The sequence below is a fragment of the Neomonachus schauinslandi genome, chromosome 1 (genome assembly GCF_002201575.2).
Source record: "Neomonachus schauinslandi chromosome 1, ASM220157v2, whole genome shotgun sequence".
NCBI lineage: Eukaryota > Metazoa > Chordata > Mammalia > Carnivora > Phocidae > Neomonachus > Neomonachus schauinslandi.
Window position 1 is genome coordinate 152791634 of NC_058403.1, and position 22664 is coordinate 152814297.

The following is a 22664-nucleotide window of genomic DNA, read 5'->3' on the forward strand; positions in this document are numbered from 1 at the left end:
CATACAGAACAACAACTAAATAAGGGATTAAAAGCATGGTAGAGGGGCGCCTGGGTGGCTCAGTTGTTAAGCGTCTGCCTTCGGCTCAGGTCATGATCCCGGGGTCCTGGGATTGAGCCCCGCATTGGGCTCCCTGTTTGGTGGGAAGCCTGCTTCTTCCTCTTCCATTCCCCCTGCTTGTGTTCCTGCTCTCGCTGTGTCTCTCTCTGTCAAAAAAATAAATAAAATCTTTAAAAAATAAATAAATAATAAATAAATAAAAGCAGGGTAGAACTATAATAGCAAACAATCATTGGGGTTGTGTGCTTCCACAGGCACACATGGGATAATTTTAATTTCAAAAAGGTTAAGGACTGCAGTTGATTAAAACATATTGAATATATAAAAAGTCATGAGTTCAGAATAATTTTTTAGAAAGGAAATAGTCCTGGAGATAGCCAGGCCATCAACTTATTCCTCTGAAAATTGTTAATTATAGGGAAAGAACTAAACATTTCTGCTTTTCTAATATAAATAGAATTTCAGTATAACCTAATATCCCCGTGGATAAGGGAAAGTGTTTCAATACAGAAGAATTCCAGCTAGGGCTGGGATTAGGGTAAGGTGAGTCAAGTGCCTAGGGTAGAAAATTTAATAAGGTACTCACCTTGCCCTGATTTTAGTTAATAAATGCAGGAGTGTCCAAACTAGAAAATTGTTTCAACCATTAGTGAAATAACTGATTCAAGCACTAGTCATTAATGCTGCTAAAACAACTACAAGAAAAACTGATAGGAAATGTATAAAAATCAGGCTGTCACCATCCAAACCCAATGATCAATCTTAATGTCACAAAAAGTGAGACAACCAACATCGCATGCCTCCTGAGTGGGTACAGAAAGTACATAGCATCACTTAGTAAGGATTCTCAGAAAAAAAATTTTGAGTCATAATACAATCAAACCGGGCACCTGGCTGGCTCAGTCAGTGGAGGATGTGACTCTTGATCTCAGGGTTGTGAGGTTGAGCCCCACATTGGGGGTAGAGATCACTTAAAAATAAAATATTTAAAAAACAATAATAGGGGCGCCTGGGTGGCTCAGTCGTTAAGCGTCTGCCTTCAGCTCAGGTCATGATCCCGGGGTCCTGGGATTGAGCCCCGCATCGGGCTCCCTGCTTGGTGGGAAGCCTGCTTCTTCCTCTCCCGTTCCCCCTGCTTGTGTTCCTGCTCTCGCTGTCTCTCTCTCTTTGTCAAATAAATAAATAAAATCTTAAAAAATAAAACAAAAAAAAATAATAATGCAGTCAAACCTTTAAAACTGACCCCTAGTCCACAGGAAATATTGAGCATAAAGGATGAAGTCCACAAGGAAGCAATATACAAGATCTCAAAAGAGGGACTTTCTATTAGACTCTAATTTCATCAGCAAGTCAATGAAAGGAAAAATAAAAGGTGAGGGGACTGTTCTAGATTAAGAGAAACATAAGACTTAAAAGACTTATGAGAAACACAAGAGACGTAACAACCAAATAAAACAGATCCTGTTTGATCTTGATTCTAAACAGAAATTACAAAAAGAATTTTTTATACAATCAAGGAAATTTGAGTATGGCTTGGTAATTGAATAATATTAAATAATTATTTGCATTTTGTTAGATGTGATAATGGATTGTGGTCATGCAAGAAAATATTTGGAGATTTCTTTTTGAGTTGCATACTGAAGTATTTAGAACTGAATGGTACAATGTCTGGGATTTGCTTTAAAATACTCCAACAAAAAACATAACAAGGGGGAAGGGGTAAATGAAACAAGTCTATGGTTAAATGAAGCTAAGGGTTGGACACAGGGGATTTGTTATACTTTCTAGTTTGGGGCATGTTTGGAAAGTTTCACAATAAAAATCCCAAAAATATGGGTACCCCATTATTCAGCTAAATCCCACTGTGTAGTATGTATCCTAGAGAAACTCTTACAGCTGTGCACATATTCAAGAGTGAGTTGTGCTTTGTAAAATGAAAGGGTAAAGTGTCAACAGCCATACCCCATTCCTCCTAGTTAACAAAATCCTGATTTTATTTACCCCTCACAGAAATACTTTTGAATACTGTGTGAGGATCCAAGGCATGCTTTGGAATCTCATTTCTTCTTACCAGTAATTGCAGTGGCAGGCAGGCAGGCAACAACTTTGCCAATGAAAACGAAGGGAAATCTTGATGAGAGTCTAGGGAAGTTCCACCATACTTCATTGATTCCAAGGCACACAATCTTTCTTTCATTTCTGAAATTTGCAGGCTTCTCACAACTGATAGCATGTCGCTGGACGGCTGGTGCAGTGTGTTTGTCAACCCTGTGTGTGTACAAACATGATTTGAAAGCCTACCCTTTGTGCCATCTGGTAAGATCCAGAAAGTACTAGAATTACAACTTGCAGAATGGGTGTTCCTGAGACCATAGTGGCACATTCTGTGAGGAGATACTGCACTGCCAGTTCCTTATAGCACAGAGGGTAACATTTTGGGGGGAAACATGGACGTGGAAGGCTCTGATTTTCAAAGTGATTTAGAGTGGAACTCTGGTGAGAAGACATTCTGAAAATACCCTTAACCAATTTATTTCATTTCTACTTTCCTATTTTGTATACTCAAGAGTAATATATAATTTTAAAAATTTTATGTCTCAGTTTAAAAGGGCTATTTTTAAGAGTATAAAACAAAACTTCTAAGGGATAAGAAAGTACTGTCAGTTTAAGTGTTGGAATTTTGGTTTTTTTAGTAGTTAAAAAAATGTGTGCCTTCCCACTGGTGGAATGTGGTACCTATCTGTTAGAGAATAAGGCTAGAAAATAGAAGTTCTTTTTGCTCCCCTTCTTGCTTTGGATACTGTCCGGCAAGGGCACAGCTGGGGCAGTTATCTGGGACCACCAGGGGGAGACCAAAAGGATCCCAGGGATGCCCAATTGCATCCTGACATTGCTGAGTCGCTAATCTAGCAATGGAACATCCTACTTGTAGATTCCCATCAATGAGATAAGTAATGCCTATATTACTTATAAAACTTTTACTTAGGAATCATGCTACAAAAGTATACTGAAGTGATAATCATTTAGTAGAATACTGAACATTTTAAAATACACTATAAAGTTTAATGTAAATATATATATTTTATATTTTAACATATATTTTATATAAATATAAACATATTTTATATGAATACTATGTATTTTATAAATATATATTTCGATATCAAAAAGATAATGTTGAGGTAAAAAAAGCAAGTTTCAGAATAATATCTGTGCAATACTTATATAAAGTTGAATGATTCATAATGTATTGTTTATATGTTTTAAACATGGACTAGAAGGATACACACTATCTTTAGCATAGTGGATATGCTAAAGATACTCACTGGGGGGGCGCCTGGGGGGCGCCTCTGTGCCTTCGGCTCAGGTCATGATCCCGGGGTCCTGGAATCGAGCCCTGCCTTGGGCTCCCTGCTCAGCGGGAAGCCTGCTTCTCCCTCTCCCACTCACCCTGTTTGTATTCCCTCTCTCGCTGTCTCTGTCAAATAAATAAATAAAATCTTTAAAACACAAAAAGATACTGGGAAGGGAGTAAGGGAAATGCAATCAGGAAGGGAATATAAACTGGACTCATCTGTACCAATAATGATTTGCATATTTTTTCAAAAGAATATCCAAAGCAAATGTGGCAAATATTAACTTTGTTAAATCTGAGTGGTAGGGGCGCCTGGGTGACTCAGTCGTTAAGCGTCTGCTTTCAGCTCAGGTCATGATCCCAGAGTCCTGGGATGGAGCCCCGCATCGGGCTCCCTGCTCGGGGGAAGCCTGCTTCTCCCTCTCCCACTCCCCTGCTTGTGTTCTCTCTCTCACTGTATCTCTCTCTGTCAAATAAATAAAAAGTCTTTAAAAAAAAAAAAAAACACAAATAACTGAGTGGTAAATAAACTTGTCATATTCTTCATTTTATGTTTGTGAAATATCTCATCATTATGATGATGAGGATAAAAAACCCTAGTTACCGGGGCGCCTGGGTGGCTCAGTCGTTAAGCGTCTGCCTTCGGCTCAGGTCATGATCCCAGGGTTATGGGATCTGGGATCTGGGATCGAGCACCGCCTCGGGCTACCTGCTCAGCCAGGAGCCTGCTTCTCCCTCTCCCACTCACCCTGCTTGTGTTCCCTCTCTCGCTGTCTCTCTCTCTCTCTGTGTCAAATAAATAAGAATTTTTTAAAAACCCTAGTTACTTAATTTTCCCATGTTTATAATTGAAATAATCTCAAAGTCATAGTTTAGAGCATAATAAAAGTATGTTTAACATACATACATTTTTTTCTTCACTTGTAAATTAGAAATGTCCACTGGAGATGGCGCCAAAGAGTCATGAAAAACACTAGGCTATATGACAGACTAATTCTCTTAAAGGTACTAGATATAATTGTGAAAATCCCATGTATACTATTAAGACTTCTATCAACAATATCTTGTATTTGCATATTAGTGGTTCAGAAATAATGATAAGGACACAAATCTAAAAGCCAACAAACTTTGTAGGACACCTCCACAAAGAATAAAGAACCTTAGGATGAGAAGAGACTCCCCGACTCAATATGTTGTGTTTTGTTTTGTTTTAAAGATTTTATTTATTTATTTGACAGAGAGAGACACAGTGAGAGAGGGAACAAAAGCAGGGGGAGTGGGAGAGGGAGAAGCAGGCTTCCCACAGAGCAGGGAGACTGATGCGGGGCTCGATTCCAGGATTCTGGGATTATGACCTGAGCCGAAGGCAGACGCTTAACGAATGAGCCACCCAGGCGCCCCTCAATATGTTGTGTTTAAGTCTTTTGCCAAAGGATTTCTATTGGTCAGGGTCTAACCAGGAAAATAGAAACCACTCTAAGCATTGAAAACAGGGGAGAAAACCCCGGAGGGAATTTAATACAGGGAAGCGGATAGAGGAGCCAAGAAACCTGGCAAGGCAGTGAGGCAACCCAGCCCTTAACAGAGCGGGATACCACTACTGCCTCCTGCTGGAGCAGGGGGGAAGGACAGGAAGCAGGAGGTGTTCCTGGAGTCCAAGGGCTGGGGTCACTGAGCAAAACCAGAACTACCCTGAGCCTGTTGAGGGATGAAGCCTTTCCCAGAAAGACTACCGGAAGCAGAGAAAGAAGAGGAGAAATACCCCCGGTTTCTCCCTTCCTCTTGCCTTCCGATTTCCCAATGACGCCTCCCACTGGCTGGACTTAGCCAGAAATCAGCTGACCTGGGAGCCTGGGAAATAGCCTATAGGAGTCAGCCCCCTGAAAGCACAGCGGAGCGGAGCAAGGGCAAAAATGAAATCTGAAGGCAGAGAGGATCCATCCCACTAGTTGTAAACTTAATTAGTTATAGTTAAATTTTCTTGTTTCTCGTATTTCTTTTCCAGAATGGTTCTCAGGCGCCTGGGTGGCTCAGTCGGTTGGGCGTCTGCCTTCCGGTCAGGTCATGATCCCAGAGTCCCAGCATCGAGTCCTACATCGGGCTCCCTGCTCACTGGGGAGTCTGCTTCTCCCTCTGACTCTCCCCACTATCATGCTTTCTCTCTCTGGCTCTCTCTCTCTCTCTTAAATAAATAAAATCTTCAAAAAATAGTAACAAAATAAGATGAAATGGTTCTCAACTCCTATATACCTAGAGTTGCCAGATTTAGGGAGTGGGAGGGAGAGACACGGATGCCAGTTGAATCTGAATTTCAGATAAACAGTGCAATATTTGGAATATATTTATAACAAAAAATTTTTAGTATTTATCTGAAATTCAAATTTAACTGGGCATCCTGTGCTTAAAATTGTATCTTGCACACTGTGTACCATATACCAAGTATAACTGAAATGCTTTAAAAACAAAACTAACTTATACACCCAACTATACAAAAACCAGAACTTATCCTAACTTCCACATCTGTAAGACAGTGGGAAAGACTATTTCACAAAATTGGATAATGCCACTGTGCTCCAAACATTCTGGTGACAGAGCCTTTGGATACAGGGCCAGACATGGGGTAAAGCAAGTGAGGCACTGACCTTGGGTGCAAACTTTAATGGGGTGCCAAGAAACTTAGTAAGTAATCAAGATAAATAATATGTTAATGCAATATTTTTAAATAAAAATGAATACAAAAAATCCACAAAGAACAAAATATTGAAAATTTTAATATGACAGGATCAGTAACAGTGCTGTGCTGAGACATATTGAAACCTGAGAAAAGAGGAAAAATCAGTCTTTACTTACTTTAAACCTGTCTTTACTTAAAATATTGATATACTGCTCATCATGAATATATTAACTCCTGATTTCTAAAAATATTGCCTTAAAATATTATTTGTCTTAATTAGGGAATTTTTTGGCACTTCCTTAAATTTTTCCACCTGAAATGAGTGTTCAGCACTGTTTGGATCCATTTCAGGGTTACATAAAATTCGCCAGATTTGTGTCGAATGATTACTGGCACATTTTAAGTTGGCAAATAGTTTTGCCTTTGAAGCTTGATTTGAATAGCCAGTGAATGAAAAGTGAAGCTGGGACAGGAGCTTGATGTCCATCCCTATGGATGTAACTGCTTTGGCAAAGTGGGTAGAAATTTACGCTTTCACATCTTTGTAGTATTTCTTGGTAATTATCTACTCACTGTGATGAATTGGTTGCAAAATAACTTGTAGTTTCCACCAGAAATTTGATTATGGGAATAACACTAGATTTAGCCCTTTGTATCCTAAAAAAAAAAAAAAAAAAAAAAAAATCTAGAGTTGAAGAACTCTTTCCAAGTTCTAGGTCTGACACTTACTAGCTGAGCAAGCTGATTCATTGATTTACTTCTTGGAGCCTCAATTTCTTCACCCTTAAAATGGGTTTGAATATCCATATTACAAAAATGTTGAGGAAGAAAAGAAACAATCATTGCAAAACCTCTTTATGAACTTGTAAAAGACCATTCAGAAGTGTCAAAACCCCTGAAACACTGAAGAATTCTCATCTTGGAGGGGGGGGAGGGGCAAAGGGTGAGGGAGAGAGACTCTTAAGCTCCATTGTGGAGCCTGATGTGGGGCTTGATCTCACCACCCTGAGATCATGGCCTGAGTCGAAATCAGGAGTTGGATGCTTAACCGACTGAGCCCCCCAGGCCTCCCAGAATTCTCATTATCGTAAAGTCCTGTTGCATTCATAGATATTGGCATGCTTGCTAAGTATCAATATAAGGATGATATTTAAAGACAGTATTTGGGGCGCCTGGGTGGCTCAGATGGTTAAGCGTCTGCCTTTGGCTCAGGTCATGATCTCAGGGTCCTGGGATCGAGTCCCGCATCGGGTTCCCTGCTCAGTGCAGAGCCTGCTTCTCCCTCTCCTTTTGCCATTCCCTCTGCTTGTGCTCTTCTGTCTATCTCTCTGTCAAATAAATAAATAAAATCTTTAAAAAAAATAAAGACAGTATTTGGAGATTATAACTGAGCTGATGGAGAGGGGATTCATATCGAGAGATTGTTTCCATAGTGCAAGACAAGATTTGCATATTGCTGGTATAGTCTTTGGCCATCAGGAACATCTTCTTGAGAAAATGATGCCCATGTTTCCTGGGAAGGAAACGGCTTTAGCTACAAAAGAGGGTATGTACAGGATGGAAACTGAAAAGGGATTATAGGCAGGTCATGAAAGGTCTTAAAAGTCATTTTAAGGAGTTTGGAATTGGTACTAAAAGCAATGAAGTGTTTTAAATGGATGTGGACATGATCAGATTAGCATTAAAAAACCTATCTCAGAGCGCCTGGGTGGCTCAGTCTGTTGAGCGTCTGCCTTCAGCTCAGGTCAGGATCCCAGGATCCTAGCATCAAGCCCCACGAGCAGGGAGCTTGCTTCTCACTCTGCCTCTGCCCGCCGCTCTGCCTGCTTGTTTGTGCTCTCTATCTCTGTGTCAAATATATAAATAAAATCTTCAAAAAAAATAAAAATAAAAAACCTATCTCTGGCTACATGAAGACATTCTGGAAGGGGAAAGACAGGATGACAAGGTTGCTGTGGCACTTGTCTCAGAGGTGATAATGACTTGGGAATAGAGTGGCAGTGAAAATGGAAGGATCCATCATACGGAGAAGGTAGAATCCACAGACCTCGGTTGGCTGGTTGAACCAGATGGGGAATGAAGAACTGGGAGATGGTGTTTCAGTTATCTATTGCTACACCCTCAAATTTAGTGGTTTAAAAGAACAACTTTGTACATCCACATGCAAAAGAATGAGGTTGGGGGGGCTCCTTGGTGGCTCAGTAGGTTAAGGGTTTGACTCTTAATTTTGGCTCAGGTCATGATCTCAGGGTCATGAGATTGAGCTCCGTGTGGGGCTCTGAGCTGGGTGTGGAGCCTACTTGGGATTCTCTCTCTCTCTCTCCAACTGCTCCCCCCACAACAACAACAACAACAAAAATCTTTTTTTTTTTGGAGAGAGAGCACATGTGTTCGAGAGGGATGGGGCGGGGAGGGGCAGAGGGGAAAGGGAGACAGAATCTCAAGCAGGCTCCATGCCCAGCACAGAGCCGGGCCCAGGGGTTGATCTCATGACCCTGAAATCATGACCTGAGCTGAAATCAAGAGTCAGATGCTAAACTGACTGAGCCACCCAGGCGTCCCTTCAAAATAAAATCTTTAAAAAAATTGTTAGAATTAGAAATTGGTAATGATTGTACAACTTCATGAATGTACTAAAAACCACAGAATTGCACACTTTACAAGGGTGAATTGCGTGGTATGTTAATTATATCTTTTTTTTTTTAGATTTTTTTTTTTTAATTTATTTATTTGAGACAGAGAGAATGAGAGAGAGAGAGCACATGAGAGGGGGGAGGGTCAGAGGCAGAAGCAGGCTCCCTGCCGAGCAGGGAGCCTGATGTGGGACTCGATCCAGGGACTCCAGGATCATGACCTGAGCCGAAGGCAGTCGCTTAACCAACTGAGCCACCCAGGCGCCCCTGTTGATTATATCTTAATTTTTAAAATTAGATTTAAGAAATGCAACAACAATGCCTTATTATTTTTTGCCATCCTGGGGGTTGACTGAGCAGTTTTTCTATTTCGTATGGTATTAGATAGGATCATTCATGTGACTACATTGAGCTGGCAGCTGAGTTGAGCTGGAAGTTTCAAGAAGGCTTCATTTTGGGGGTGTCTGGGTGGCTCAGTCAGTTGAACGTCAGACTCTTGGTCTCAGCTCAGGTCATGATTTCTGTGTCCTGGGATCAAGCCCGGTGTCAGGCTCCATGCTCAGCCTCCCCCTCTGTCCCTTTCCCTCTCCCTCCCCCTCTGCCCCTCTCCCAGCTCACAGGTGCTCACTCTCTCTCTCAAATAAATAAATTTTTTTTTAAAAAAGAAAGAAAAGAAGAAGGCTTCATTCTTATGTCTGGAACCTTGGTGCTTGCTGTCAGTTGAGGCATCTTGGGTCTCCTTCATGTGGTCTCTCTCCAGCAGGACAGCCTGAGCTTCCTTACACCTTGGTGGCTGAGAACAAGAGAGGAAAAGTGGAAGCTGCAATACTTTTGAAGGACTAGCCCAAAACTGGCTCACCATCACTTCTGCATCCTGTTGGTCAGAGCAACTCACAGCTCAGTTTCAAAGGGAGAGGGAGAGCAGCATGTGCGTATTGGGACAGGTGTAACTGCTGACAACTATCTTTGCAGACAGTCTTGCACAAGTGACAAGGACCACATCCAGTTTGAGGCGCTGTTCCCTGGCTGGAGGGGAAGTGCGGTTCCAAGGTTGGTGACAGAACAGAGTCCCACTGAGATTTTCCACCTCCCACTTTGTTTTTTTTTTTAAGATTTTATTTTTGGGGGTGCCTGGGTGGCTCAGTCGTTAAGTGTCTGCCTTCGGCTCAGGTCATGATCCCAGAGTCCTGGGATCAAGCCCAGCATTAGGCTCCCTGCTCGGTGGGAAGCCTGCTTCTCCCTCTCCCGCTCCCCCTGCTTGTGTTCTCTCTCTCCCTCTCTCTCTCTGTCAAATAAATAAATAAAATATTTTTTTATTTTTTTAAAGATTTTATTTATTTATTTGACAGAGAGAGACCAGCGAGAGAGGGAACACAAGCAGGGGGAGGGGGAGAGGGAGAAGCAGACTCCCCGCTGAGCAGGGAGCCCGATGCTGGGCTTGATCCCAGGACCCTGGGATCATGACCTGAGCCAAAGGCAGACGCTTAACCATCTGAGCCACCCAGGTGCCCTAAATAAAATCTTAAAAAAAAAAGATTTTATTTTTTTAAGTAATCTCTATACACAATGTGAGGCACAAATCCACAACCTCAAGATCAAGAGTCTCATGCTCTACTGACTGAGCCAGCCAGATGCCCCCCTCCCTCACTTCTGAATTAACACCTTTCCACCACTGATGTCACCCTATCTGTGAACAAAGGATAGCTGCCAATACTGAAAGTTGAGAGACCTAAGATGTCTTCAATGTAGGAAATTCTAGAACCTTTAAAGCTGAATGTGGTGGTGGGGCACCTGGGTGGCTCAGTTGGTTAAGCGACTGCCTTCAGCTCAGGTCATGATCCTGGAGTCCTAGGATCGAGTCCCGCATCGAGCTCCCTGCTCAGCAGCGAGTCTGCTTCTCCCTCTGACCCTCCCCCCTCTCATGCTCTCTCTATCTCATTCTCTCTCTCAAATAAATAAATAAAATCTTTAAAAAAAAAAAGCTGAATGTGGTGGTTAAGATAATAGTCACTTATTTGTCTTGTGACTTGGGAAAGTGGGTTAACACCTGTGCCTCAGTTTCCTTATCTATGAAATGAGGAAGAAGAACAAGAAAAGTGACCACCTGTGAGAAACTAAAAAATGACTCTGTTGACATCTAGGTCCTGCTAAGAAAATAAAAATAATTCTTCATAGCAGAATGTTCCCAAATGGACATAAACAATCACAGAATATGAACAATGTTCAGAGAAGTTTACAGCATGACTGTGTTTGGAACAAGACAAAAAACAAAGCCCTCCACAACTGTAAAAATGAGGGAACACCCCCTTCTTCTAACATGAGTGATGCTGCCCCTTGACCAATGACAACTCTAGCCTTGCTTTAATCCTCCTGCCTCCTAGATAAAAATTAAGACCCTTAATCACTGAACTGCCTGTTTCCTGAGTGAATCTAATTCTAAATTGCCCCCTCCACCTGCCTAATCCCTCTTTAAAATCATCCAGCACAAGTCCAAATTATTTAAGAGGTTCCACCTAATTCTCTTTTCTTGAGAGGATCCTTCCTTAAGCAAGATCAGTAAGCACTTCAGGCATCTTTTTATGTGAGCTCTAACATGTTGGGGAGAAAGAATCTCCTCTGCCCTTCAGAGTTCTTCTAGCTGGACTAAGAGTCAAACTGAGATGAGACAGATTAGTGGGGAAAAAATCAACTTTAATAACATACATATGAGCAGTCCACACAGACATGGAAATTCCAAAGACAGTGAGTCACATGAGGCTTATATGAGCTAAGGAAAGGGGTAGGGGTCTGAAGATACAAAGGGAGAAAAAGACCTTTAGCAGGAAGGTGGGAAGAGATGTTTGGAAAATAAAGATGTTTGCCCTATGCCAAAGTGACCCATCTTGGGTCAGCCTGCCCTTGGCCCCTACAAACATATACATCAAAATATATACTAGAATATTCATATTGGCCTTATTCAATACAGACAACAAAATGAGCACATAAATTACAGAATAATTAACATAATGGAACATTACATAACAATGAGAAACAAGCTACAAACTCAACAACATGGATGAATCTCATATTGTTGAGCAAAAGAAGCTAGACTCCAAGAAAAATATACTGTATGGGGATGCTTGGGTGGCTCAGTCGGTTAAGTGTCCAACTCAGGTCATTATCTCAGGTTTGTGGGACTGTGCCCTGAATCAGGTCCATGCTCAGCAGGGAGTCTGCTTGAGATTTTCTCCCTCTCCCTCTGTCCTTCCCCCAACTCTTGCATGCTCTCTCACTCTAAAATAAATAAATAAGGTGTGCCTGGATGGCTCAGTCACCTTTGGCTCAAGCTATGGTCCCAGGGTCCTGGGATCAGGCCCTAAATCAGGCTCCCTGTTCAGTGGGGAGTCTGCTTTTCCCTCTCCCTCTGCCCCCTCCCCCACTCGTGCTTTCTCTCTCCCTTGCTCTCTCTCTCAAGTAAATAAATAAAATCTTTAAAAATAAAATAAAATAAAATAAATAAGTCTTTAAAAATATATATATAGGGGCCCCTGGGTGGCTCAGTCGATAGCGTCTGCCTTCAGCTCAGGTCACGATCCCAGGGATCGAGCCCTGCATTGGGGTCCCTTGTCTGCGGGAAGCCTGCTTCTCCCTCTCCCACTCCCCCTGCTTGTGTTCCTTCTCTCACTGTGTCTCTTTCTGTCAAATAAATAAAATTTTTTAAAAAATAAAATAAAATAAATATATATATGCTGTATGGTCCATTTGTATTAAATTTGAATACAGGTGAAACTAATCCATGGTGTTAGCCATTAGTTTAGTGACTACCCTTGTGGAGAAATGGGAGGAGGCATTAGGGGGGCCTCTAGTTCCAGGTAGTTTGTTGTCCTTTCTCTGGGCGCTAGTTATGTGGATATGTTGAAAATTCAATAAACTGTACTTATGATTTGTGCACTTTTCTATGTGAACGTTAATGTGACTAAAAAAGGTTTTTTTTAAAAGTGGGCAACCACTTAAAAGGGACATAGGAGCCTACCTGAAAAAGCTCCTAATTAATAAAGCTGAAACAATTTCAGCAACAAAGTAACTTAATATTGAATTGTAAACACAATCATGAGTCCATACTCATAAAATTTATGGTTAAATAAGTAACTAAATGGGGGAGAAGAGACGAATCTCCCTTAGAGAAGGTTATCTACATATATACTCCTCACTGCAGGAGGTAGAGTTTAAAACATCCTCCACTCCCCAACCTGAGTGTGAACTGCACTTAATGACTCACTTCCAAAGAGTAGAGGGTGGAAGTAACTTTACAGTGGAGAAGACTGGCAGACCCTACCTGAGCCAGGTGATCAAAGTTAACATCATCATTTGCTAGCATGTAATCTTCATTTGATGTGATGAGAATGGCAAGTCACCTCTGGTTTTCCTCCTAAAAGCCCATAATCCTAGTCTAACTGTAACTGAACTCAAGGGGTGCTGCACTTGGGGTGCATCAAATTGAACATAACCCAAAGAAGTGTTAAAAGCGAAGAGCTTTTTGTTTTCAAAAAATTTTTTAAAAATTTCATTTATTTAATAGAGAGAGGGAGGGAGTGCAAAGAGGGAGAGTGAGAGGGAGAAGCAGATCCCCCACTGACCAGAGAGCCTGATGTGGGACTCAATCCTAGGACCCTGAGATCATGACCTGAGCCGAAGGCAGACACTTAACCAACTGAGGCACCCAGGTGCCCCAAAAGCAAAGAACTTTTTATTACTCATTACTTGTAAGGAGACAGACAGTTCTCAAAGCACTGTCTTCCTATGGATTAGTACAGGATGCTTTTAGTCACTGTATTAGTGGGCAGGGCAGGTAGCTTGCATATACATTAAGGAACTTATATATATTCTATTACTTACACTCTTTGCTTCACCTATGCTTGTCTAACACATTAACATGCTAGTGCATATAGGTATGTTCAAGAAATGGCAGAAAATCCCACCTATAGGAAGAGATCTTAGTGTTATAATGAGCTAAAGGCAACTTTAAGACAACTTGGGGAAAAATAATAAATAAATAAATAAATAAATAAATAAATAAAGGGGGTCTTGGCTGGCTCGATTAATAGAGCATGCAGCTCTTGATCTCGGGGTTGTAAGTTCAAGCCCCATGTTGGGTATTGAGATTACCTAAAAATAAAATCTTCTTGGGGGCACCTGGGTGGTTCAGTCAGTTAAGCGTCCGACTCTTGATTTTGGTTCAGGTCATGATCTCAGGGTTGTGAGATGGGCATGAAGCCTGCCTAAGATTTTCCCTTTCCCTCTCTAATAATAATAACAAAAATAATAATAAAATAATACAATCTTAAAAAAAATAAAAAGACAACTCAGTGGGGCTTCTGCATAGATCCTCAGCTCTAGTCCTGCTCAAACTGTCTCATGTAAGGGGCTATCATGTGAAACGCCAGTAGTCTCCTTGGTTGGAACTGCTGGTTCTGCAAAACAAAACACATTCCTCCCCTGCTTTTGTCCCTTCCCGCTCCTCCCTTCTACTGAGAGCTTTTAGCCCTCTGATCTAAGTAACTTCCCTGCTGCATCCTAGCTAACAGGGGCAGGGGTGTCCTGAGAAGGTAGACCCCATTGATTGAAGGCCCATGAAGTCATGTTAGCAGGTGTCCTGATGCCATGCCACTTTGTCTGGTCCTCTGTAGGTCTTTTCCATTTCAAGAGAATTGGAATCTAAAATATACCTTTATTCTTTATGCTAAAGATTTCATTAGATATATTTGATAATTGTTATCTCTAGGCTAGTGCTGATTAACTACTTGTCCCACAGGTTGCTTTGAAAGATAAAGCAGGCATTCCTATCCCTGGAGGCTAGGCCTAAGTGTTCCTTGTTTGGTCCAGCTGTGCCTGGGGACAATTTGCTTCTGTTCTGAATTGACAGGATGAATGTCTGGGTGCCAGCTTCATAACCATGAAGAAAATAAATCAAATCAAATGTGCAGTCTTCAAAAATCCTGACCAGTACTCCCTAAGGCTGTCAAAATCATCAAGGACAAGAGAAATCTGAGAAACTATCACAGTCAAGACTAGCCTAAGAAGACATAATGAATGTAATGTGATGTCCTTGACAATCCTGAACAGAATGGGGACAGTGGGGAAAATTGATGAAATTACAAAAAATATATGGTAATGTACCAATCAAGGTCGTTTCTTAGATGTGACGGATGTACCAGTTATTTAGTCAAAATCTATGATGCTCACAACACGGGAAACTAGGTGGGGAGTATACAGGAACTCTATGTATCATCTTTGCAATTTTTCTGTAAATATAAAACTATTCTAAAATAAAATGTTTCGTTTTCGGGAATTGCAATAGTGTCTTCTCACAGAATTGGGAGAAATCAGTGAAAGCGTACAGGTGTCAGGTGTTATTATTGTGATTTTACGTAAAACGCGGGAAGAAAGCTCTGACACTTAGGAATTTTAACCAGGATAAGCAAGGGGTAATCGCGTGCAGATCCCTCCCTGGCTACCCAGCACACGCCCACAACCCCGAGTGAGCATCCGTCCGGTCGGGCGCGCACGCATAAGCACACGTACACGCACACGCCGCCGGGGGCGGGGCGCTCGGGGGACGCCTGCGTGGGGCGGGGCCAGCCGCAGTTCCCACACCCGCGGCGGCCCCCGGAAGTGGTGTGTACCAGGATGCCGTGGAGCGGAAGCTGTCCCTGGCGGGAGTTAGTGGGGCTACCCGGCCTGAGACTCTGCCTTTTGTTGCTAGACGACGCGAACTAGCCTTCGTCACTTCCTCAGCCCGCCGCCTCCCCACTCTCCAGGCCGGAACCCAGGGGCCCGGAGCCGGGGTGGGCTCGTCTTCCGGGGTCCAGGACCGCAGCTAGCTCGGCAGCTGGAATCGAGGCCACGCCACCTGCGGGGAAGAACCTAAGCTGGGGTGGGAAGATGGCTGCAGACAAGCCTGCAGGTGAGGCTCCCACGCCCCGTGTGCTGAAGCGGTGGGACACGCAGGGGTGGGCAGACCCTGGCGCTGAGTCTGTGGGGACGAGGAGGTGGGGGCCCGAGGGCGATTTTAATTTGGGTGTGCATTTGTCTCCCCCGTCCTCTCCCTCGACCGTCCCATATGTGAGTCTTTGGGCCCCAGATCGATAGTTTGTTTTTGTTTTTGTTTTTATCTAAGTGCAGTATGAGGCCACTACTGACCGCCTTTGCCCCACTCTCCAGAATATCTGACTTAAATTTAACCACTTCACAGGCTTTTCGGTTTTCCAGTGGGGAAGGCAGAACAAGCAAAGTTCACCCTGGAGCACACAGCTGCCTTAAGTCCCCTGGCTCAGGATAAGACTCACCTGGACTGTTTTGCCCCACATAAGCCTGTCTCTGGTCAGCGACGTCCTGTGTAATTAGTTTTGTGAAAACTATTTAAGTAGACATAACATTAGAGCGTCTCTATTCGTTCTATGCTCGCAGATATCTTGGGTTTAGAACCTATTTTCCCGTAGTTCCTCAAGGTTAATTAATTTAATCTTGATTATTTTCTTTATGGATTACTGCTCCATTCCTAGAATCTTCTCCATTAGGGTATGTAAAATTCTTTCCTGCCTACCTCTGGGACGATCTGCCATATGTGTCTTTTAAGAAATTAATGTTCTCTGTGGCATCTCAATTATGTTGGGAGAGTTTAACTGACAGATCTTAGAAGTGGTCAACACTAAGACTTTTTGCAGTGAAATTTAAAAAAAAGAAAAGACAGTCTCTATATTCTGTAGATTTTGATCTCAGTAAGGGACAGATGGACTTGATTTGAAATGAAAGTGAGCCAATCCTAATATAGGTACAGATGAATAAAATTGTTGAAAGATCTCTTCAGTAAACTGAGAAGAAAAACAATAGAGAAAAGGTTTATAAAGTGAGGATAATAGAATATGCTGTAGAATTTTAGGTAGGCTGGTCACAGAAAGGCTCGGGTGAAGTGATATTTGAGTAAATACCCACATGAAATGAAAGAGCCATATGGAATGGTTAGGGTGGATAGGGAGAATGTTCCAGGCAGGAAATAAGCATGACTTGTCCAAGGCTGGACGAAGGGGACCAGCATCTTCCTTCTTAATTGATGACTTATCTGTTCCCCAGGTTTACCATTCCTCCTTGCCCATATCTTTTGCACTTGCCTGGAATGACCTTTTTAGGCCTAAAGCCCATCTAGTTTTCAAGTCCTACCTCAGTCATAAAGCATTCTTCTACTTGTTCATTCACTCACAAAGATTGGGTACCAGGCACTGCCTTGGATATTGAAGAAATGGGTATGACACACTCCCTGCCTTTGAAGACCTACTGCTCAGTTTGTGAGAGACCTAATATAGTGGTACATCCATTTGGTAGTATGTATGTAATATAGCCATGTAACATAGCTATGTAATACGTGTAGTGGAGGAGTAAGGTCCAGGGCGATTTGGGACTGTGTCTTTGGTTGAAGTTTATAGGCCATGTTGTAGGAAATTCTTACCTAGATAATGTTAAATTTGTATTAAGTAGATGAGTGTTTAATGTGGTTCCTTTGAATCTCTCCTCCTCTCCATCCCCATTTCACCTGCTGTGATTCTAGCTTTTATCTCTTAATGGGATCTGTTTCACATTAAGCAGCCTTCTGACTGCTGTTTCTCTTCCTATCCAGTCCATTCTTCTCACTGCTGTCTTTTTATTCTAAAACACGAATTGGAACATACTATTCCCACCCCTGTAAACTTTCTAAGATTGTACTATCTTGTGTGCATCAAATCCTCACCCTTTAATGTCATTTGTGAAACTTCACAGTCTGTTTCCAGCTGATGTTTCTATATCAACACCTAGCTCTTCACACCAGAAATGACTCTCTTGAAAAGCATTGTGTTCTTTTGAGTTTCTGACTGGTAAGAAAGAAGGGAAAGTGGTATCTTCCTTTCTCTTCTCAATCTGGTAAACACTCTCTTCATTCAAAGTCTAGTTTATATGCTGCTTCATCTCTGAGCTCCTGAGCTCAGAGCCCTTGTCATGGAGGGTATTGTGTGCTTATTCTTAATTAGGTAAGAAAAGAGACCCATGAAAGCGTTTAAGAAAGTAAGTGACCTGGGGCGCCTGGGTGGCTCAGTCGTTAAGCATCTGCCTTCGGCTCAGGTCATGATCCCAGGGTCCTGGGATTGAGCCCCACATCGGGCTCCCTGCACTGCAGGGAAGCCTGCTTCTCCCTCTCCTACTCCCCCTGCTTGTGTTCCCTCTCTCGCTATGTCTCTCTCTGTCAAATAAATAAATAAAATCTTTAAAAAAAAAAAAGAAAAGAAAGTAAGTGACCTGATCATAGTGTGGGAGGGGGTAGATTTAAGTAAAACAAGACTGGAAGGCCAGAGAATAGCTAAAGCCAGCTAATGTGATATTAATTTATTCCGTAAATATTTACTCATGGCCTGCTTTGCCAGGCACTAACATAATCTCTGTAGTCCTGAAGCTTATAGTATGAAAGACAGATAAACATGTAAACAAAATAAGAAATAATTGTGACTTTTAAGTTGTGATAAATATTGTGACAAAAAGGAAAATGAGTAGGATATGAGAGGATAATGAGAGCAAGGACCCTGTTTTGAATAGATTGGAAGGGCTCTCTTAGAAGTAATATTGGAACCCTCAATATAAAGAGCCAGCCATGTGGGGGAAAAATGATCCAGGTAAGAGGAGCAACAAATGTACAGACCCCTTGGAAAATGTTTAAAGAGAGTGTGAAGACCCCTTGAATATAAGCACCTCGAAGAAAGATACTTTTATCTGTGTTAGTCTTGCTCTTATCTCCAGTGCCTAGAACAATGGCTGGCATATAGGAGGCACTTGATACGTATTTATAGCATAGTGAGCAAAGGAGCATGAAAGATGAATTCAGTTGTGTTGGGCTGGCCTATGTCAGTTTGAGTTCATTCTAATGGGAAGCCATTGGGAGATTTCAGCAAGAGCATCGTGTGACATGATTTATGTTTTAACTGAGGTAGGTAAGAACTGATGAAGAGATAGAAGTAAGGGGTTTGAAACCAGACAGCCTGGGTTCATCCTAGCTCTACCACTTGGTATCCATGTGACCTTGGGCAAATTTTCTTTTGTAAAGTAGGCTCCACACCCAACATGGAGCCCAACAGAGAGCTTGAACTCACTGACCCTGAGATTAAGACCTGAGCTGAGATCAAGAGTCAGACGCTTGGGGTGCCTGGATGGTTTAGTTGGTTAAGTGTCCAACTCTTAATTTCAGCTCAGGTCATGATCTCAGGGTTGTGAGATCGAACCCCATGTGGGGCTCTGTGCTCAGCAGGGAGTCTGCTTCAGATACTCTCTCTGCCCCTCTCCCCTGCTTGCTTGGCTCGTGTGCTCTCAAATAAATGTATAAATGAGTCAGACGCTTAACCAACTGAGCCACCCATGCACCCCTTGGTTAAATGTTAAGACCCTTTTTAAGCCTCAGCTTTCCTCTGTAAAATGAGAATGATAACAGTATCTGTGTCTCAGCATTAATAAAGGGTTAAAATGACATCATCTCAGGGCCTGATTTTTTTTTAAATGTGGGCTGATACTACTTTGGGGTAAGCGGTAGGATGGAAAGGAGAGGCAGATATGAGAATGTTTAGGGAGTAAAACTGGCAGAATTTGTGAACTAACTGGGTATAGTAAGTGAGCAGAAACCTTTTTCCTTAGGAAAGGTTCTTAGTTGGACCTCAGTTTCTTCATTTGTAAGATGGGTGTCCTAGCAGTTTTCTAACTTTTCTTTTAAGATTTTATTTTTCAGTAATCTCTATACCCAACATGGGGCTCAGACTTAATAACCCCAAGACCAGGAGTCACATGCTCTACCAACTGAGCCAGCCAGGTGCCCCCTAACTTCTAATAGCATTTTATTTTATTTTATTTATTTTATCTTATTTTTTAAGATTTCATCCATTTATTTGACACAGAGAGAAAGAGAGCGAGCACAAGTAGGAGGAGTTGCAGAGGGAGAGGGAGAAGCAGGCTCCCCACTGAGCAGGGAGCCCGACGTGGCACTTGATCCCAGGACCCTGGGATCATGACCTGAGCTAAAGGCAGACACTTAACTGACTAAGCCACCCAGGTGTCCCTTTATTTTTTTTAAAGATTTTATTTATTCATTAGAGAGAAAGCAGGGGGAGCGAGGGCAGAAGGAGAGGGAGAAGGAATCTGAAGCAGACTCTGCCCGACTTGGGGCTCGATCCCACAACTGCAAGATCATGACCTGAGTTGAAACCGAGAGTCAGACATTCAACCAATTGAGCCAACCCAGGTGCCCCCCAATAGCATTTTTATTTATCTCATAGGGTTGTAGCTTAAGTGTATCAACTGAGGTAAGGCGTACTATTTAGCTCACATCCTCTGAGAAGCAGAACTCAAAGTGCTTTTTATTTGGAAGGTGCAAACTCAAGATAGTAAAAGTGAGAGAGAGTAAAAAGTAAGGCAAAGGAAGGTGCAGTACATTAATACCTGGCTCCTGTTTCACCTTGAGCTAAGAGACAGAGCATGTCACTTGCATAAAGGATTTTTCTGAAAGGGTTTTGAAGGAGAAACTACACTCCCGAATAGTTCATATGAAGAGAGAAAAAAGGGATAATTTATCTGTCCAGTTTCCTCCCATTTCCTGTTTCCAACTGGTAAAGACTTACTCCCTGAGAAACAAATTGACCTGTGCTTCTGGATTGTGTGGCTTCTCAGTGACTGATCTGCCAGCGGTTCTCATGCTCTGATTGGTATTTCAGCCAAACTGTAGAGGAGGGTGGATGGGGGACCAACCAGAGACAAAGATTGAGGGGGGCATTGGGAGGTTCACAAGGTCCATGTCCCTATATGACATATAAAAGTGATGTGAAACTGGTTGGATTTTTGATTAAGGAAGTACCAACAGTGTTTTAGGATGATTTATTTGACCTTATTTTTTTATGGTTATCTGAAGGGAGAAAATGGCTGGAATTAGGACACAAAATCCTAGATTTGAATCTATCTGAGAATTTGAACTGTGAGGCTGGCTGTAGTAGGCTTAATAGGAAAAGGTTAACAATATTATGAATAAGGGAAAGATAGGACCTGATGGATAATAGGAAATCAGGAAAAGAGTACTTACAGATGGCTTTGAAATTTTGAGCCAGGATGGCCACAGAAATGATAACAACAAACAAATGGGAAAAATTTAAGCCAAGGCTATTTTATTTTATTAAAAACACCCAAAACTGATGATTATTATTAAATGTATAAGGTAAAAAGTATTAAATTCTCTGTTGCCTCTACCCGGTCTCTGTCTCCAGGTAGCTTATACTGAGTTTGTGTGTTCTTCCAGACTTCTCCTATTCCTACCCTAGCTCATATTGACTTAAAAATATGTATGTGCAGAGTCGCTTGGGTGACTCAGTTGGTTAAGCTCCGGACTCTTGGTTTTGGCTCAGGTCATGATCTCATGGGTTGTGGGATAGAGTCCTGCTCCATGCTCAGGGCAGAGTCTGCTTGAGATTCTTTGCCCCTTCCCTCTCCCTCCCCCTCTGCTCCTCTGCATGCATGCACGTGCACCCTCTCTCTCTCTCTCTCAAATAAATTCACTCTTAAAAATAAATAAATAAATATATATGTATACAGATGAGGAAATAAACTATGTAATACTGTCCTATCATTTGCTTTCTTCAGGGTCCAGTAAGGAATCTGTGCATATATGAAATTTTTTCAACTTTGTATTACAAAGGATTTCAAACATCCAAAAAATTGAAAAAATGAGTATCCATATGCCCACCACCTAGTTAACGATTGTTACATTTTGCCATATTTACTTCCTCTATCTCTAGCTACAACTTTTAGTATTGAATCATTTCTAAATAAGTTATAGACACTTCATCTCTAAATATTTCACTATGCATTTTTAAAGATTTTATTTATTTGACAGAGTGTGAGCACAAGCAGGGGGAACAGGAGAGAGAGAAGTAGGCTCCCCACTGAGCAAGGAGCCCAATGCAGGGCTCGATCCTAGGACCCTGAGATCATGACCTGAGCTGAAGGCAGATGCTTAACTGACTGAGCCACCCAGGCACCCCTCACATGCATTTTTTTTTAAATAAAGCCATTCGGGGCAGCTGGGTGGCTCAGTCCTTAAGCATCTGTCTTTGGCTCAGGTCATGATCCCAGGGTCCTGAGATGGAGCCCCGCATAAGGCTCCCTGCTCCCTGCTCGGTGGGAAGCCTGCTTCTCCCTCTCCCACTCTTCCCTGCTTGTGTTCCTGCTCTCACTCTCTCTCTCTCTGTCAAATAAGTAAATAAAATCTTAAAAAAAAAAAAAGGCCATTCACCTATATAACCATTGTCATACTTTAGAAAATTAATATTTGAAATATTAAATTTCCCAGTTGTCATAAAAATGCTATTTAAAAGCTTAAAGAAGCTGTGCTTATCTGGCAAAGTATCAGTTAAAAGATAATAGTAGGGGCGCCTGGGTGGCTCAGTCGTTAAGCATCTGCCTTTGGCTCAGGTCATGATCTCAGGGTCCTGGGATCGAGCCCTGCATCGGGCTCCCTGCTCTGCAGGAAGCCTGCTTCTCCCTCTCCCTCTCCCACTCCCCCCCTCCCTGCTTGTGTTCCCTCTCTCACTGTCTCTCTCTGTCAAATAAATAAATAAAATCTTTAAAAAAAAAAAATAGTTAAAAAGATGAAAAGTACAGCATAGGGAATAGAGTTAATAATACTGTAATAATGTATTAACTGCACCTACTGTGGCAAGCACTCAGTAATGTATAGACTTGTTCCATCAACATGTTGTACACCTGACACTAATATAACACTATGTTAATTAAACTTCAATTAAAAAAAACTGTGCTTTTCAAACTAAGATCCAGTCATGGTTTACACATTATATATATATATATATATATATTTTAAGTCTCTTCAGTGTATTAATTCCTAGTATTCCTTTAT

At 41.9% G+C, this 22664-nt stretch overlaps 1 protein-coding gene across 6 annotated transcripts in view; it reads left to right on the forward strand.

The window, feature by feature from the left end:
* Positions 1-15348: 15348 nt before the first annotated feature.
* The window catches only part of CNOT10 (CCR4-NOT transcription complex subunit 10), an 80943-nt gene continuing 73627 nt past the window's right edge, over positions 15349-22664 (forward strand). For 5 of the 6 annotated variants that reach the window (XM_044916114.1, XM_044916118.1, XM_021677523.1 and 2 more), the window contains exon 1: positions 15397-15665. In XM_044916114.1, coding sequence (XP_044772049.1) covers positions 15644-15665 — 22 coding nt within the window. In that variant the 5' untranslated portion in view covers positions 15397-15643. Of the gene's footprint in view, positions 15666-22664 lie in introns of all 6 variants that reach the window. The other variant, XM_021677522.1, reaches the window with a different exon arrangement.